The 17,501-nt window shown below is 41.2% G+C and overlaps 2 protein-coding genes across 2 annotated transcripts; one reads left to right on the plus strand and one right to left on the minus strand.

Moving 5' to 3' along the window:
* Positions 1–2,184: 2,184 nt before the first annotated feature.
* LOC115168331 (PRELI domain containing protein 3B-like) lies at positions 2,185–4,726 on the plus strand. The gene is made up of 6 exons (XM_029723490.1): positions 2,185–2,321; positions 3,245–3,413; positions 3,568–3,657; positions 3,760–3,830; positions 3,935–4,037; positions 4,136–4,726. The coding sequence occupies exons 1-6, from the start codon at positions 2,290–2,292 to the stop codon at positions 4,253–4,255; spliced, it is 585 nt and encodes a 194-aa protein (XP_029579350.1). The 5' UTR covers positions 2,185–2,289; the 3' UTR covers positions 4,256–4,726.
* A 4,997-nt stretch (positions 4,727–9,723) lies between these two features.
* On the minus strand, positions 9,724–16,704 carry LOC115168332 (lipopolysaccharide-binding protein). Its single transcript, XM_029723492.1, has 16 exons — positions 16,641–16,704; positions 16,369–16,478; positions 16,164–16,275; positions 15,778–15,906; positions 15,210–15,365; positions 15,059–15,122; positions 14,883–14,943; positions 14,694–14,785; positions 14,355–14,531; positions 13,647–13,706; positions 12,330–12,497; positions 12,151–12,218; positions 12,023–12,065; positions 11,777–11,840; positions 11,490–11,566; positions 9,724–10,237 (listed from the first exon to the last, which is right to left on the minus strand). The coding sequence occupies exons 2-16, from the start codon at positions 16,466–16,468 to the stop codon at positions 10,151–10,153; spliced, it is 1,458 nt and encodes a 485-aa protein (XP_029579352.1). The 5' UTR covers positions 16,469–16,478; positions 16,641–16,704; the 3' UTR covers positions 9,724–10,150.
* Positions 16,705–17,501: the final 797 nt, after the last annotated feature.

Raw genomic sequence — 17,501 nt, forward strand, 5'->3', positions numbered from 1 at the left:
GTGCTTCTGCTCCATCTGATCCTCTTCTTCCTGTTGCCCTGGTGCCTGAGCCAGCTGACTGCTGGGGCTGTCCCTCCCTGCTGCTGAGGTTATTCTTTGAAGGGTAACTTCTTAAACCTGGGGTCAAGTGCAGCGGTTTCTGATAGCACGTGATTATATTCCATTCTGTGGAACTTTCTGTCCATTGATGAACATAGGGTGTCCATCAACTCTGTCACATGTCCTGTGGATACATTTGCTTCTCTCTGGAGGCTGGCTGTGATTCGCTGCAGACCCTTACACAGGAGTATCATTTTTGAGGCTGTCACATAGCTGAAAAGAGAGAACAGTAACTTATTAGTTCAGGTTCATGTTTTGTCTATTGATACTACATTCTCATCTACTGCTCATATACATATATAATACTGGATTAAATTATGATGTAGTAATAACTGCTTACTGTACCTCTCTCCACTGATCTCCACAGTGACCTGCTCAAAGGGTTCCAGGACTCTGCACACCTCCTCCACCACCTCCCATTCCTCTTGGGTCAGAGCATCAACCGGTGCAGTGACAATGGCCAGGGTAGAGATGATGGCATCCTTTGACTCAAGAAACCGCTTCAACATATAAAATGTTGAATTCCACCTTGTAGTGCAGTCTTGTTTAGGCTTCAGCTCAGGCATCCCCATCTGGCGTTGTGTAGGCTTTAGTTTTGCTGTGGAAGTATTCCACAGCTGCTTTCACTTTGTCCACAGTGGGCTTCATCACCTTCAGAGCTTCTCTTACAATCAGGTTGATTGTGTGGGTGTAACCGATGTGAAATGGCTAGTTAGTTAGCGGTGGTGCGCGCTAATAGCATTTCAATCAGTGACGTCACTCGCTCTGAGACTTGAAGTAGGGTTTCCCCTTGCGTAGCAAGGGCCGTGGCTTTTGTGGCGCGATGGGTAACGATGCTTCGGTGGGTGTCAGTTGTTGATGTGTGCAAGGGTCCCTGGTTCGAGCCCGGGTTGGGGCGAAGAGAGGGACGGAACCTACACTGTTACATGGGCAAGACATGGATGATGGGCCCATTTAAAATGGTTATGTTAGCTGCATTGTTGCTAACACAACAGACCACGTTTCCATCTACTTCCCATTCTCTGGCCACTCTCAACAGTTCCTCTGCCAAGTTCTCTGAGGTGTCTGTCGCTGACCTCAAAGCTGTCCAGAAGACAGCTAGACATCTAAAAATCTTCAATGAAGTGATATGAAGTGGTTACCCTTGATGTCCAGCAGTCAGTGGTAAGGCAAACTGCAGTAGCTTTTTGGACTCTTTCCGCACTGAAGCCTGTGTGCTCTCGTACAGTTGTGGAATAAGTGATTTTGAAAGGGTTTTCCTGCTTGGAATTGTGTACATTGGATTTAGACTATTACTATAATTTCTAAAACCTCTGTCCTCCACGATCGAAAATGGCTGGAAATCGGTGGCAATTATTTTAGCCATTGCAATATCAATGTGGCCTTGTTTTGCTACAGACATAGACTTTGGCATAAACTGGTCCATAGAAGACTGCGTTGCTGTGGGTCGTGGAGTAGTCCTACTTGACTGAGTGGATACGCTGGCTCCACCACTATCACTAGCAGGCCTGCTAGTTTCTCAAAGCGCCGCTACAGCTTCACAGTTGGGTGCACAGTTCGCATATGCCGGTGTAGGTTGTGCGTAAAGCCGGCTTTATATGAGATTTTGTTTTGGCAAATTCTACACTGTGCTCTAACATTGTCTATATTATTAAAATGCATCCAAATGCTACTGTGCTTCCGACTCATTTTCCAGCTGTTGTTTTCACAGCTGTCCTTCCTCTCTCCTCGGCTGCTAAGTGTGTGACTGTGAGTGAGTTGGCTCGGCCCTCCCTGCGTGTCTGATTGACAGGAACAACAGGTGAGGCTGTTCGTCTGAGCAGACAGTCAGAACGAATGTGTGCGCTTGAGCATTTAGACCCATATTATTTTATTTCTTGTTTCGTTCTGTGAATTAGCTAATTCTATACATTTAAATCTTTTGATTATTAATATCTTAATTTTTATATATTTTTATAAATAGATTCGGCTCTTCTGATATGCGAGCCGTCTCCCAACGTTCACCTACAAGAGCCGGCTCTTAGAGTCGACTCGTTCGCGAACGACCCATCACTAGTCGGATGACATACTTCTGGTCGCCACCAGAGGGAGCACCACTTGTTGGGCAATTTGGCAATATCTTTCCTTTGTAGCTGCTGTCACGCTGTCATAAGTCACCGGCGCCCAAGTACTGACTGAACGGTCTAAAACATGAAGATCTGGACCTCCGAACACATATTCAAGTGAGTAATTTATAAATGTTCACAATGGTCTAAAAAGTGTTTTATTGATATTAGCTAGCTTATTGAAGTTTGTAGCTAGGTTAGCAACCAGCCAGTTAGCGCGCGTTAGCTCTTTGACTTTAGTCAACTAGCTTCTGGTACAAGACGGTGGGTTTTAGGTAGCAAACAGCTGACTTTAGCCAAATATTTGGCTAGCGAACACATCAAACTTCCATTTTACCATTATTAACTGTTAAACTAGGAAAAATAATGACTATACATATACAACTATACAACAAAGACAGTACAGTAAGTGACTGCAAGCTAGCCAGCCACACTGCCATATCTTTGACATTACATTAGTTAGCTACATTACAAGTAGCTAACGTTATCTGTTAGCCCGAAGTTTACAGCAGAATGTCACGGGATTCCGGTGCTTTGCTTCAGCTAACTGTTACTTGTTTAGGTCATGTGAATTCATCTATTAATCGAATTTTAGCTCAATGTTCTTTTTGGTGATGTCCCGTGCCGCACCACTAGGCTGGAATAAAGGTATTTCTATTCCAACTAGCTATACCGGAGGCTCTGTCAATGGTGGAATCATGGTTGTTATGTCACTATGTATTCAGGGCTTAATACTCTTTGGGGAATTAATTGAGTGAGGAAATGCCTCTGTTTACCTCACATCATGAATAGGGATTGTAAAAAATAAACATTGTCAAGGTCAAACCAAGTACCTGTACTTGTCATACTGAACCCATAATGAATATTTCTTAACGCAACCAACATAACACAGTACAATAATGTCAGGACAGGTTTTGAAATGTATTCATGTGGGGGCACACCAGGAGGTCCACATGCACACATGGTAACATTATGGTATGCACACATTATGATACTGTATTATTACAGTAATATTGATTTCCTGTGTTGTCCCCCCAAAGCCACCCTTGGGAGACAGTAACCAATGCAGCAATGCAGAAGTACCCCAACCCCATGAACCCTGGCGTGGTAGGGGTGGACGTGTTGAACAGGCACGTGGACACACGGGGTCGGCTATGCAGCGACAGACTGCTCAGCACAGAGTGGGGACTGCCCTCCTTGGCCAAGACTGTAAGTCCTCAGCACAGTGGATGCCTGTCTCCAATGTTGCCACTAATACGATTCTCCTGATAAGTGCATTCAACAGATCTGAGGATGTATTATTTTGTTAGTGATGTCAAACATATTTCACTGACAGTGAGGATGTCATTGTCTTTTCTCACAGCTCATTGGTATAACACGAACAAACACATACATCCAGGAACATTCGGTGGTAGACCCCAAGGAAAAGACCTTTGAGCTACAATCTACAAATGTGAGTTCACCTCTGTTGTCGGATGTGCATTTGTGAATACTATAGATAACTCCACCTTTTAGCCTTGTTGGCTAACGTTGATGCACTTTCCTCTGCTTTCAGATTTCATGTACTAACATAGTATCTGTGGATGAGAAGTTAACATACAGGCCGCATCCGCAGGATCCCGAAAAGTATGTGATTTGTTGATGGTTTGAGTTTATATACAGGAAAATTGATAAATAGGTTTGCGTTTCACAGCTAAACTGTTTGTTTCTCTGTTTATACTTATGTTTAGGACCATACTGACACAAGAGGCACTGATCTCTGTGAAAGGAATTAGTCTAAGCAGTTACCTGGAGGGGCTCATGGCCAAAACCATCTCAGCAAATGCAGGCAAAGTACGACCTCTATCCTTCACACATGCAGCCTGGGTTAAATATTTATGAGTGGAAATGTTCAGCCCCTAACTTTCCCCTGTGTGTTTTGTTGTGTCCAGGGACGAGAGGCGATGGAGTGGGTCATCAGGCGGTTAAACACAGAGATCGAGGAGCTGGCAGCAACTGCACAGGCCACAATCCGCATCCCCATGGCAGCAGCAGCAGTCACAGAGAAATGATCATCCGCCATCTCAATGGACCTCAGACATTTCCGCTGAAAGGGGAGACCCACCTTATCTGCCAGCATAGCCACCTCCTGTATTGGTCCACTCATCTTCTGTCACAAGAACACACGATTCCCTCAGCAGACTGTCTTTACAAGCAGGGTACATGCTGTTGGGTGCACAGAGTGAAGCTGATGACATTGAACAGGGTGGAGCCAAGTTGCATTTGAGGCTCATGGGATTTGTAGTCTGTTTTCAATCACACCGTGCCTATAGGTCATCAAGTTTCTATTTATTCTCCTGTCTTTTTTTCTATTGTTATTCTATGGTCGGCTGTCTAACAGGTTTACTCTGGCACTTGACAATTCCATTTAACATCATTCTATGTTACCTATGCAAGCCATGTACTTACCAACCTTAAAAAGGCTATCAGTCATTTTCATGGAACTGTTCACTTACTGAGAAGATAAAAGAATATATTTTTTATGCTTGTTTGTGGGTCTGTTTTATTTGTGATGTAAAGTTACTGTGCTACATATTCAAGAATGCAAACTTAAATTTTAAAGCAGCAATCAGCAGTAGAAACAATAACAAAATGACCTCCCCACCCCTGTTTCAGTAAAAAGCTAAAGGATGGTGCTGGAGAAATAACCACTCTCAAATTCATAGACAAAGGTATGGATGCAAGGACTGACCATCCATGATATCAAAAGTATAGTTTTGAGGCTATGTAGAGTTTGTTTACATTTATTTTGTTGACAAATAATTACTTTTTATTTTTGGTTATGATGCGGTATGACAGTTGAACTAAGGTCATGAGGCATTTATAAGTTATATCCTTTAACAATCAATGGGTACATCATTCATTTATAAGTACTGTTGGGGAAATTCACCACTAAGGACTGAAATTTAAAGTAAAGGAAGAAATCTTTATTATCATGGCCAGAGAGGTTCACAAACTCAATACACGCCTGATGAAACTATGAAAAGGGGCATTCCCTTTGTACTGCTACACAAACAAGTCTTATAAGCATGGTTTGTTCCTGCATGAGACTGACTGAATTTACGGCAGGCTTCTTACCTTGAAACGGAGATACTCCTAGATCCCAGAGCAATGTTCTGGGCGTACTGCCAAATTGCTTATCAGTGATAGTGTGGTTGACTCTTGTGTAGTCAATTTGTCACTCGCATGAACCCAACCAAGACAGGTAATTAGAAAGCAGCATTATTCTAAACAAACTTTTTTCCCATCACCCTCAAAAATGTTTTGTAGCAGCTGCTGATCACCCCTTTAAGTACTTTAATTTGTTACTGCATTTATTATTACAATGCAGCACCCAAGTAACAAGTGTACCACCACTGTGTTTTCGATGTTCAGAAGTGTGAATACGATTGGAAGAATTGAACAAATGGCTTAACCATTACTACAGTATGCGGTTTACCCAACCTTAGTGTTGGGTGTAGTCAGGGAACGTCAACAGTGGACACTGGGACAGGGTTATGTTCAGGATAATTGGACAATGACAGTTGATTTTGAACGTTCGGGCATGTTCAAAACCGTTTTTTATGAGGGCTATTTTTTTAATATGTCAAAGCAGAGGATGATACTGTACATTCCAGTCACACTTTTGCTAGATAGTTTAATCTCTCCAGTCGTTTCAAGACCCAAGCTCCCTATCTTTTTGTATGTTGTACAGCCCAGCTTTGAATTCTGCATGACAAGCCAGGGGTTATACGTTTTCTTGTTCTTGAACTGCAAATTGCATCTGCTCCCTGCTCCCCCCCTCCCTCTCCTGCTGAGTCTGACTCGCTAGTGGAGGTGTGGGTGGTGATGCTGAACTGGCGGGATTAACAGCGCTTCTAGCTAAGGCATCGCCATCAGGAACAGTTTGCCCCTCACTCCTTTCCTCCGGCACTGACAGTTCTGTCTCATTCTGGGTTCGATTCACCAGTTTTCTCTGGATTTTTGTAATCAACATGTCATCAAACTCGATGACTGCACAGAAGGATCACCGCGCATTAACGTAATGGTCTTTCTGGGGGCGGGAGAAATAACGAGGAAGCAACTTGACTTAACGCTCATCGCTTTTATTAGAATGTTTACAGTGCGAACAATGAAACAATGAATAAAACATGCCGCAAGAGGTACTGGATCAGGGTAAATGCCGGTGTTGTGCCGAAAATATCCCCCGTGCCAGAATTCTCCCCCACCCCTCTTTCGCGTGAACGCGCACGCACTCAATTCTTCGTTGCTGCGATTTGCTAGTTGAGATTTCAGATCACGTTCGGTTGCGTTTCATTTTATTTTGATGTCGGTTTGATAGCGGGGGAGGCACCCGTAATGTCTGCAGTTTTCGGTTTGGCTATTTGTTTCAAGTGTATTAGTCTATAAATAAATCTCTTTGCCAAAATGTGTCATCTCTCCCATGTCTTATTCTACTAGTAGTTGTTCTGAAATGTTTATTGCTTGCCTACATTTTAATCCCCTCCTCTATGTTTAATATAACACACATACATTAATTATTAATTTCGGTTGCCTATCCTGACGTGAAGTGTGTGCCACAGAAAGTATTTGACTCTAGCCACAAAATTAAGGAAATTAGAAGGGGGGGAAGGATTTCGGCAAGGCAAGGCTAATCCTCCAATGATGGGATGGTTTTCATACAGGACTGGTGGAACCATCGTGGGCAGCGGTCACAACCAATCTGAAATTTATGATGAAAAATTGTAATATATTTAAAACATTAAATACATTTTCTTGAATTACAATTATTTCATTGTCAGACAAAGCGGATTATACTACCTCTGGAAATATTACTGCTTATACACATTCTTATTCCTCAAAATGTGCCTTTAGAAGTGAACAAGCAATTACCCAGTTAGTGTCTTCCTCATTATTGTCCACCTCCCCACAGAGGTGGCACAGTTGGCTCAGGTCATCTAGCAAAACATAATGTTAAGTAATCTATACATCTTTACATGTATTTTTCTGAGCAAACGGGAACAGGGAACAAGGGAATAGTATAGGTTTCTTGTAACATAATTATTTAAATGCATGTGTTTTAGTGGCCATCTAGTCAGGAGTTGGATCAAAGATAACCTTAAAAGATCCATGTAAATGTTTTTTTTTTTTTATCTACAATTATATTAAATTAGAAATTGAACATACCAGTGTTTTGGAGGAAAGTGACTGCTATTTCTTCTCTCATGATGTTATCATCTTTGTCCATATTTGAAAAGACAATCGATTCCTCCTTCAGAACACATTCAGCAAACTGAGGAAAATTTGATGGGCATCTCAGCTTCCCCAACAAAAATATGTTACACTTAAGATTCTAATTCGCAAGTATACAACGACACAGCTATAATATAATTTGACAGTTCTGTTTTGCTTTTTAGTCAGTATACTTTCAGTATGTTAATTGTGCATTACTTATACTCTCACACTTACTTTCAAGGCAAAGACCCCACAAGAAGTAACATCTTGTTAGCATGGGTGAGGAAGGGCACCACACGCCCATCTGGAGATATGACACCCCTTCTCTCTCAGGAATGATCTGAACATATATCTTAATAAAAGTACAGCATTTTGAAAAACTTTATTGATTACAATATAGAGATTAATAACAGAGGGGAATCTGATAATGCAGGGATTCCAGCAGGGTGTGTGTTGAAGTAGTCAAATCTGCAGCTGACAAGGGCTGAAATGTAAATGACATGTGGTCATCTGGGATTATCTAACATCTGAGAATGGGCAGGCATTCCTTAGGACTAGAATATAAATGACATGTGATCATCTGGGATTATCTAACATCTGAGAATGGGCAGGCATTCCTTAGGACTAGAATATAAATGACATGTGATCATCTGGGATTATCTAACATCTGAGAATGGGCAGGCATTCCTTAGGACTAGAATATAAATGACATGTGATCATCTGGGATTATCTAACATCTGAGAATGGGCAGGCATTCCTTAGGACTAGAATATAAATGACATGTGATCATCTGGGATTATCTAACATCTGAGAATGGGCAGGCATTCCTTAGGACTAGAATATAAATGACATGTGATCATCTGGGATTATCTAACATCTGAGAATGGGCAGGCATTCCCTCGGATGAAGAGCATCTCCGTCTTGCTGATTATGTGCTGTCATCCAGGTGGAAATGTCACCTGCATATCTGATGTAGGAAAAGAGATAAGAGATAAGTTGAGTGTCCTGTGAATATGTTTATGTATATGTACTGTACATGTGTGTGTATGTGTATATATATCTTGGTATGTTTATTTTTTATTTTAATTTCTATTATTATTGTCATTATTGTGTTTTGTGGCTGAGGGGTGGGGGGAGGTTGGTGGGGATGGTAGAGGTGCTGGGGGTGTCCTATTGAGGGTAAAGGGACCTATTGGGGAGGGGATTCTTCATGGAGGCACATTCAGTCATAGTTTGTTTATTCAATTATTATACATTTATTTATTTTTTTGTTATTTTTTTTATATTATTATAACAGTTTACTGTGATTATGGATATGCACTCACGTTAACTTATATATTTGAACTTTCTTTTTCGCCCAGAGTACACATTTTTATTTATTATTGTTATTATTATTTTATTATTACTACTGTACCCACATTCTTAAAAACTAAAACAGAAAAAGTGTAAAACATTTTAGGAAAAGCCATAATAGGGAAAAGCACGATGGGATGGGGGATTGAGGAATGGGTAGAGAGAAGAGTAGAGAGCTCTGAAAACTATTATTGCTGAAATAACCACTTCCTTTTGTGACTAGAGTCACCAAAAATGATTCTGAAGTGTGCCAGGCCTTGCAGTCCCAAGATAGAAGGGGGGGAAATCCCCCCCCCCCTTCTAATTTCCTTAATTTTGTGGCTAGAGTCAAATACTTTCTGTGCTGCACATCAGAGTCAAATACTTTCTACAGAACAAACTTCACGTCAGGATAGGCAACCGAAATTAATAATTAATGTATGTGTGTTATATTAAACATAGAGGAGGGAGTAAAATGTAGGCAAGCAATAAACATTTCAGAACAACTACTAGTCGAATAAGACATGGGAGAGATGACAAATTTTGGCAAAGAGATTTATTTATAGACTAATACACTTGAAACAAATAGCCGAACCGAAAACTGCAGACATTACTGGTGCCCCCCCCCCCCCCCCCCGATCAAAATGACATCAAAAATAAAATGAAATGGAGCTTAACGTGATCTGAAATCTCAACTAGCAAGCAAGTCGCAGCAATGAAGAATTGAGTGCGTGCGCGTTCACGTGCAGGGGGGGGGGGATTCTGGCAGGGGGGAGCTTTTCGACACCACACCTGAACATAATAAGTCAAATCTGAGAGGTGACGGATCCTGTTCCCGGCTCAAATGAAGCACTGCTTGGGGAACTACATGTTTACTGTAGCCTTGTTAAACCTTGCATAGCGAACACTTCAAGAAAACAGAAATACACTTTTAGTAAAACAATCATTTATCAGTGTATTCATGTGGTGTTTCATTGTATTGCATCACACAGCTTTATTGTCCAGAGTTGCAATCAGGTTTATTGTGAGCAGCAATCAGTTGTTTTTAGCAGCGTTACAGTACAAGTTGTCTTGTTCCTCTCTTTAATCAGTGATTATCCATTGCCAAAATGGGGCAATGCTCAAATGTAATTTCAGTAGAAGCAGTACGTTTCATGTAATACTTGTGATAATTGATTAACTGAAAACTAGGCAAAGCTGAAAATTGTCTGTTGAATAATAGGTTTTAAAATCTATAAGAATCGTCTGATGTTTTAGGTGCAAAAATGTTACTGTGTAGCTACTTGCAGTTCTACATACAAAAATTAGTAATGCATCATTTCTTTTCTGGGATAATAATGAATGATATTAGCAGGCACCACCTAGAGTCGGTAAGGGTAAATCCCTTCAGAAATGCTCTCTCTCTCGCCAGATTTAACATCAAGGTCTGATGCAATGGACACAAATCCCTGTGGGAGAAAAAAACATCTGAATGAACCCAAGATACTGTATTTTTTATACCTTTATTTAACTAGGAAGTCAGTTAAGAACAAATTCTTATTTTCATTGATGGCCTAGGAACAGTGGGTTAACTGCCTTGTTCAGGGACAGAACAACAGATTTTCACCTCGGGGATTCAATCTTGCAACCTTTCGGTTACTAGTCCAATGCTCTAACCCCTAGGCTACCTGCCGTCCCTAGTTCTGGCATATCTGCCAGAACTACTTTGGTGAAAGTAAAGATACACATACACACTGTTAAATAGTTAATTAATGATACCCAAACTATCTGCACTGACCCTATCTGCACTGACCCTATCTGCACTGACCCTATGCACATTCACTAGACTATATATACACACCATACTGTACACTCACTCACTCACTCACTCACTCACTCACTCACTCACTCACTCACTCACTCACTCACTCACTCACACTACATTGACACTCCTACACAAAACCCACACACATTCACATACACTTCATACACACACACACACACACACACACACACACACACACACACACACACACACACACACACACACACACACACACACACACACACACACACACACACACACACACACACACACACACATACATATTACACATACACGCACAGACATAAACACACACTTTTACACTCATCATTTCCTGCTGCTACTCTGTCCTTTATTTTCCTTTTAGTATTATCTATCCTGATAACTAGTCACTTTACACTGCTTTCAGGTACATATCTACCTGGAACACCTCGCACCTCTACACATTGATCTGGTACTCTCTTTTTTTTATTCCTCTTGTGCTACTATTTTATTTTTAAACTCTGCATCGTTGGGAAGGGCTCGTAAGCAAGCATTTCACAGTAAAGTCTACACCATTTGTATTTGGCGCATGTGACATAACATTTGATTTGATTTGACACACACTCACATACTCAAAATAATGTAGCCATAACTGGCAAATTAAACACATTTACAGATTTCCCAACCTACACTAATTGAGGCTGGTTTAAAAGATACACTAATAGATCAAATCCAATCAAAGTTTATTTGTTACATGCGCCGAATACAACAATGCGCCGAATACAACCTTACTGTAAAATGCTTATTTACAGGCCAACAATGCGGTCTTAAGAAAAATAAGAGTTAAGAACATTTTAAAAAGTTTCTAAAAAATGATTAAAAGTAACACAATAAAATAATCCATGGTATCAGACCTGCTGGATCTTCAGCACAGGGTTAACCAGATGGATGTGGTGCATGGTGGGTAAAACAATGCCCTCCTCCAGTTTGGCTGCAACAAACAAACACCAGTAGTTGAGGGTAACTATTTCAGCAGTCCAGTCATTAGGCTTACACACAATGGTTTTGTATGCTAAAAGGTAATACCATGATGAAGTGTGGTTTGACAATGTGTATATGGTCAATATGCACATGAATATGCCTACTGTAGTACTACTCTAGTATTGTATGCTCTTTTTCCCGCGTACATTTCAGAACTTACCGTTCAGTTTAGCTAACACTGAAATCTTCATCCCCAGCTTCATGAAGTTTTCCAGGGCTGCAGTCTGGAAAATAGTGATCGTTGTCAACATCTTTATTTATCCATACAGAGCCGGTTTCCCAGATACAGATTAAGCTTAGTCCTGGACTAACAAGCATGCCTAATTGCGAAACCGTCCCACAGCGTTCTGAGGTTAAGCAGTGCACCATATCATTGTAAAGGTAATGCAGTGTCTTCGCATCCTACCTGGAATGTTCCCACTTCACTTGATGCAAGTGTCAGGGTAAAACTAGCAAATAGAGAGTTGTATTACTCAATTAATTTACAAATCAAATGTATTTATTTAATTCAAGTGGAACTGAAACTCATCTTACTTGCTTAGTTCCATCAAGCCTTTGACTTTCTCTTCTGAAATGCGTATCATCCCACTAAAAATGGAGTCCTGGAAGAGAAGAAGAATTGATTGGAATTAACCCTGCACAGAATGCATTCTGAAAGTACATAATAACTGAAAAGGATTTACATGAACCCTGAACCAAAAAAGCTAACTCACAACATTGAGCTTGAACAGTGGAGTCCGTGAAGCATTTGGCTGGATGGCAAAGGCCTTAACAGCACCTAGAAATTCCAGTGTCACCTTATCAGCCTGGAAGGAAAACATTGGAGCGTCCCTGGCATACACCTGCAGTTCCATCAGCATGTTGGGGAAGAGCTTGGGAAGCTGGGGGGAATTAATTAGTGCATTTAGAAAGATTTTGTTCAAGGGCAAAACTACACTGTCCATACACACTCATTGACAGTTTATTAAGTACACCACCCCGTTCAAGAAAATGGATCGCTCCTACAGACAGTGATTCACGTGGCCTTGGCTTGCTATATAAAGCAGGCAGACAGGCATTGAGGCATTCAGTTACTGTTCGATTGAATGTTAGAATGAGCAAAACAAGTGACCTAAGCGACTTTGAGCGTGCTATGATCGTGGGTGCCAGGCACGTTGGATCCAGTATTTCAGAAACGGCTGCTCTCCTGGGCTTTTTTCATGCACGACAGTGTCAAGGGTTTACAGAGAATGGTGCGACAAACAAAAAACATCCAGTCAGCAGCAGTCCTGTGGGTGAAAACAGCTCATTGATAAGAGAGGTCGAAGGAGAATGGCAAGAATCATGCAAGCTAACAGGCGGGCCACGAACAGACATATAACGGCGTAGTACAACAGTGATGTGCAGAACGGCATCTCGGAACGCACAATCCGTCGATCTTTGTCGCGGATGGGCTATTAAATCAGACGACCTCACAGGGTTCCACTCCTATCAGTTAAAAACAAGCAGAAGCGGCTCTAGTGGGCACCCGATCACCAACACTGGACAACTGAGAAGTGGAAAAACATTGCCTGATCTGACAAATCCCGGTTCCTATTGCGTCATGCTGATAGCAGAGTCAGGATTTGGCATAAGTAGCATTAGTCCATTGATCCATCCTGCCTGGTGTCAACGGTACAGGCTGGTGACGGTCATTACTGGTGTGGGGAATGTTTTCCTGGCACACGTTAGGTCCATTGATACCAACCGAGCAACGATTGAACGCCACTGTGTATCTGAAAATTGTTGCTGGCCAAACCCAATAGAGCATCTTTGGGATGAGATGGAATGGGCTGTTTGCAGTATGAATGTATCGCTGTCCAATCTGTAGCAACTGCGTGATGACATCGCGTCAGCATGGACCAACATCCCTGTGGAATGTTTCCGACAAGAATTCAGGCTGTTCTGGAGGCAAAGGTGGGTCCGACCCGGTACTAAATTGGTGTAGCTAATAAACTGGCCACTGAATGCATTTTAACTTTGGCTACGGCCAATGATTTTCTGGGTGTTACCTGAGGGATGAGAGGCCCGAAGGAGGTTGTGTTGAGACGGAAAGGAGAGGTCTTGGGGATCTGAGATAAATAGAGGAAGTAAGGGGAAGGGTTAAATACGAAGGTTTCTCAACAGTTTGCGTACTTAGATTAAAAGGAGCGAAGTGACTGTAGTTGACAGACAGACAGACAGACAGACAGACAGACAGACAGACAGACAGACAGACAGACAGACAGACAGACAGACAGACAGACAGACAGACAGACAGACAGACAGAGAGGCATGAACATTTGCACGCACGCACGCACACACACACACACACACACGCACACACACGCACACACACACACACACACACACACACACACACACACACACACACACACACACACACACACACAGAAACACGTTTATTTTACTATGCTTGTGGGGACCAAACAATTGATTCCCATTAAATATCATATTTTCCCTCACCCCTAAGCCTTAACCTAACCCTAACCCTAACCTTTACCATAATTCTAAACCTAACCCTAATTGTAACCCTAAACCTAACTTCTAAACCTAAAATAGCAATTTTCCTTGTTTTACTATCCTTGTAAGGACTTCTGGTCCCCACAAGGATAGTAAAACCAAAAACACACACAACACACATTCCTAAACACACACACACACACACACACACACACACACACACACACACACACACACACACACACACACACACACACCATGCTGTCGTTTATTTGGGCCTGCAGGAGTCCAGCGGAGAAGTAAGCGTAGGAGGCAGAGTTGATAGTGAATTCAGACAGGCCCAGGGAGAGCATGTGGCCTTTGTCCTCTGGCAGATTAAAAGGCTCGGCCTTAAAAGGAGGATCTGTGTGACTCTGAACACTGTAGAACTCACCCTGGAACACATAAATCAGTAAATCTGAGCAAGGATCCTGAGTTTAAAAAGACACCATTTGTTACTGATGCAAAGTATGATACCCCCAGTCCCCACCCTATCTTCTTCATGTAACACAATTATATTGGGTTATGTTGTATCCATTCACATCAGGTAAAGCTACCTTCAAATTCAGACCAAGGCTAATAGAATCAACGAGGGGTGAGTTGATGAGGGGGACATCCAAAACTAGAGCAGAATTGACCTTGAAGGACACTGTAGTGAAAAAAATAAACACCATGAGCACCACAATACTGGTAGAAAGAATATTTGTGAAGCCTATTTTCTTTCTTTGTCCTCCCTACTGAAATACCTTGCATTTCTGATAGATGTCGCTCCAAATCTGTAACATGCTCTTCAACCACTGGGCAGATCTGGGTGCAGTGATATACATTATATGATCATGCAGTCAGTTGAAAAAACCCTCCACATCATTTGAACATTTACTGGTATAAGGAATACAAATCATGAGTGAATCAATTTACTCACTCTTTCCTCAATTATAGCTTTAATGCGATTGTGGAAAAGGCTCACAAATGGCTGGAAGATCAAACTGTTAACAAAATGGTTACCAAATTATAATGATGATTATAAATCTCTTTCTCTCTCTCCCTCTCTCTAAATACATTTTGAAACATACCTGGCTCCTCCATGGAAATTGATTGATGCCTCGCCGACCCTGGCATCACAGTTTTCACTGGAGATAGAAATGTGTCCACTCAGATCGCTCCCTATCTGCACCACAGAGGTCACGTCCACATTGAACACTGCCAGGTCAAATGAGCCACCATCGGTTCTGCAAACACACAGAGAGTGGGACAAGACATCATGTTATTAGAAATTTGATTCGTTTTGAAGTCATTACAAAAGGTACAGGCTTCAAAGCTCAAAGCTTCTGATGTGAAAACAGGAAGAGCCATTGAGAGAACTACTGTACTCATTCTTATCTGACTGGTCCCAGATATAATATGTTTGCTCTCTGTACAGATTTAGTGTATCAGGGTATCAGTTCCTCTTATACTGTCATCAGCAGTTGTGTCACCAGTAGTTGTGTTACCAGTACATTTAACAAAGATTCTCCCTTTTCAGGAGACAGACATCAATAATGTACCTGACCCTCATAATCCAATAGCATGGAAAGATTAAAAGATGGAAAAATTTAAAAACAGGCACCAATCAGACAACAGAAACTGATCGCTGTCACTCACATGATGCCAAAAGTTGTGTGCCAATTTCCACTCATTGAAATGCTGAGGCCACTGATCACAGCCTTGAGTCCCACACCCTCATAGAACTCCACTGAAGGCTCTGGAACATCACACCCAGACACTGAGATTCTAGAGAGAAGGATGATGGAGACAGTCAATGTTGTGCACATTGTGTCAATAGCACTGTTTTAAATGATAGAACATCTTCGGAGACTATGTTAAAATATTAGACCCAAACTCATTCTTGGTACTTTGCCACCAAAGGACAAAGCACAAAATGTATGTAGCAGGTTATTTGACTAATGATGATTAAGTTAAACGTTATTCTGAGATTATAAACAGTAATGGTTTACTTTCATTTCATAAATAAAAGCCACAACATGTACCTGTCAAGGACGTAGTGCACCGTTCCTATACCAATGTCAACCCCACCTCTGACATCTGGTATGATCACACTCCCTATCTTCTCCTGCATCCAATCAGCCCCAATGTGTGACCCTGGAGGACACATGAATAAAGGAGCTGTTGAAATGCAATTTCTCTGGTTTGGTATTTTAACTCAAGACAATTGAGGAAATAGCATTTTCTTACCATATTGAAGTCCTTTATTTGTCAATATGGCCTTTATTGCAGGATTTTGTCCAAAAGCATGATTGGTAAGATTCAGCAGCAGTATTAGGAGTGATAACATGCTTAACACCCTATATGGAGAGATATACAGTATCGTTCCTCTGAAATAGTACTGCGTTCATAAAATACCATAAACAACTTTTTTTTCAACTATATCCAGCAAATCAGCAAATAAAGATAATTTTGTTAACATGATTTGCATAAGAGATGTACAATAAAATGAAGACTTTTACCTAGGTTGATTGCTAGCTCGAGTGTAGATAGATGGCTGTATGTCTGATTTGGGACTGTGCTTAAGTCATGTGATATTTATATATAGTCTATTAGCTTCCTGTTTCATTGTAAAGTGAAACTGCTGAACACCTATCCCCTGTCTTGGTGAGTGGTGCTGAGATATACTGTTGCTAAGTAGAGTGTGAAAAACAGGAACCATACTCTCCATGTCTGATGACTGTTATTAAACTTTTCTTTTGGTCTGCTTTATAATCTCCACGTTTTAATAGCAGTGCTTAGTAGAATCAGGATAAGGATCATAGCAAATAAATGTACCAGAAAATAAGTCCTCCCTCTTTACTCATTGTCTTCCTCCATCTTGGTGTAAGCTAGCACACTCCAGTCTAGATACAGTAGCAGATATTTATCCAAATAACAACTGAACAGAATAATAGTACGTCAACCCAGTGTCTAAATTGTGACATTTATTAGGCTTACAAAGAATAAAACTTATTATTATTATTAATTTTTTTACAACAGTCCCTGATGTCCAGTTGGCTTTAACCAACACTCGGTCAAGAGGCCCATGGACCAGCTCCCAACCAACAAGACATGAAATATGAGTGATGTCTTTATAAACTAAATGTTGTTTTATAGTTTTTTTATGTATGTATGATGACTCCTTGGGATGACTCCTTGGGTATCCACTGCTGGCCCCTTATGGGAGCATCAGAAGTCCACTTTAACAAGCAACATGTGGGATCCATATCAGAACATCCTCATTCTGAGAAGAATTGTTATTTACTATAACTTGGAAATCAGGAACTGAAAGAGGTGGTGCAGAGTAATGCTATGGCATATTTAAAATAATATTTATTATG

This window comes from Salmo trutta, chromosome 30 (genome assembly GCF_901001165.1).
Source record: "Salmo trutta chromosome 30, fSalTru1.1, whole genome shotgun sequence".
In the NCBI taxonomy this organism is placed as follows: domain Eukaryota; kingdom Metazoa; phylum Chordata; class Actinopteri; order Salmoniformes; family Salmonidae; genus Salmo; species Salmo trutta.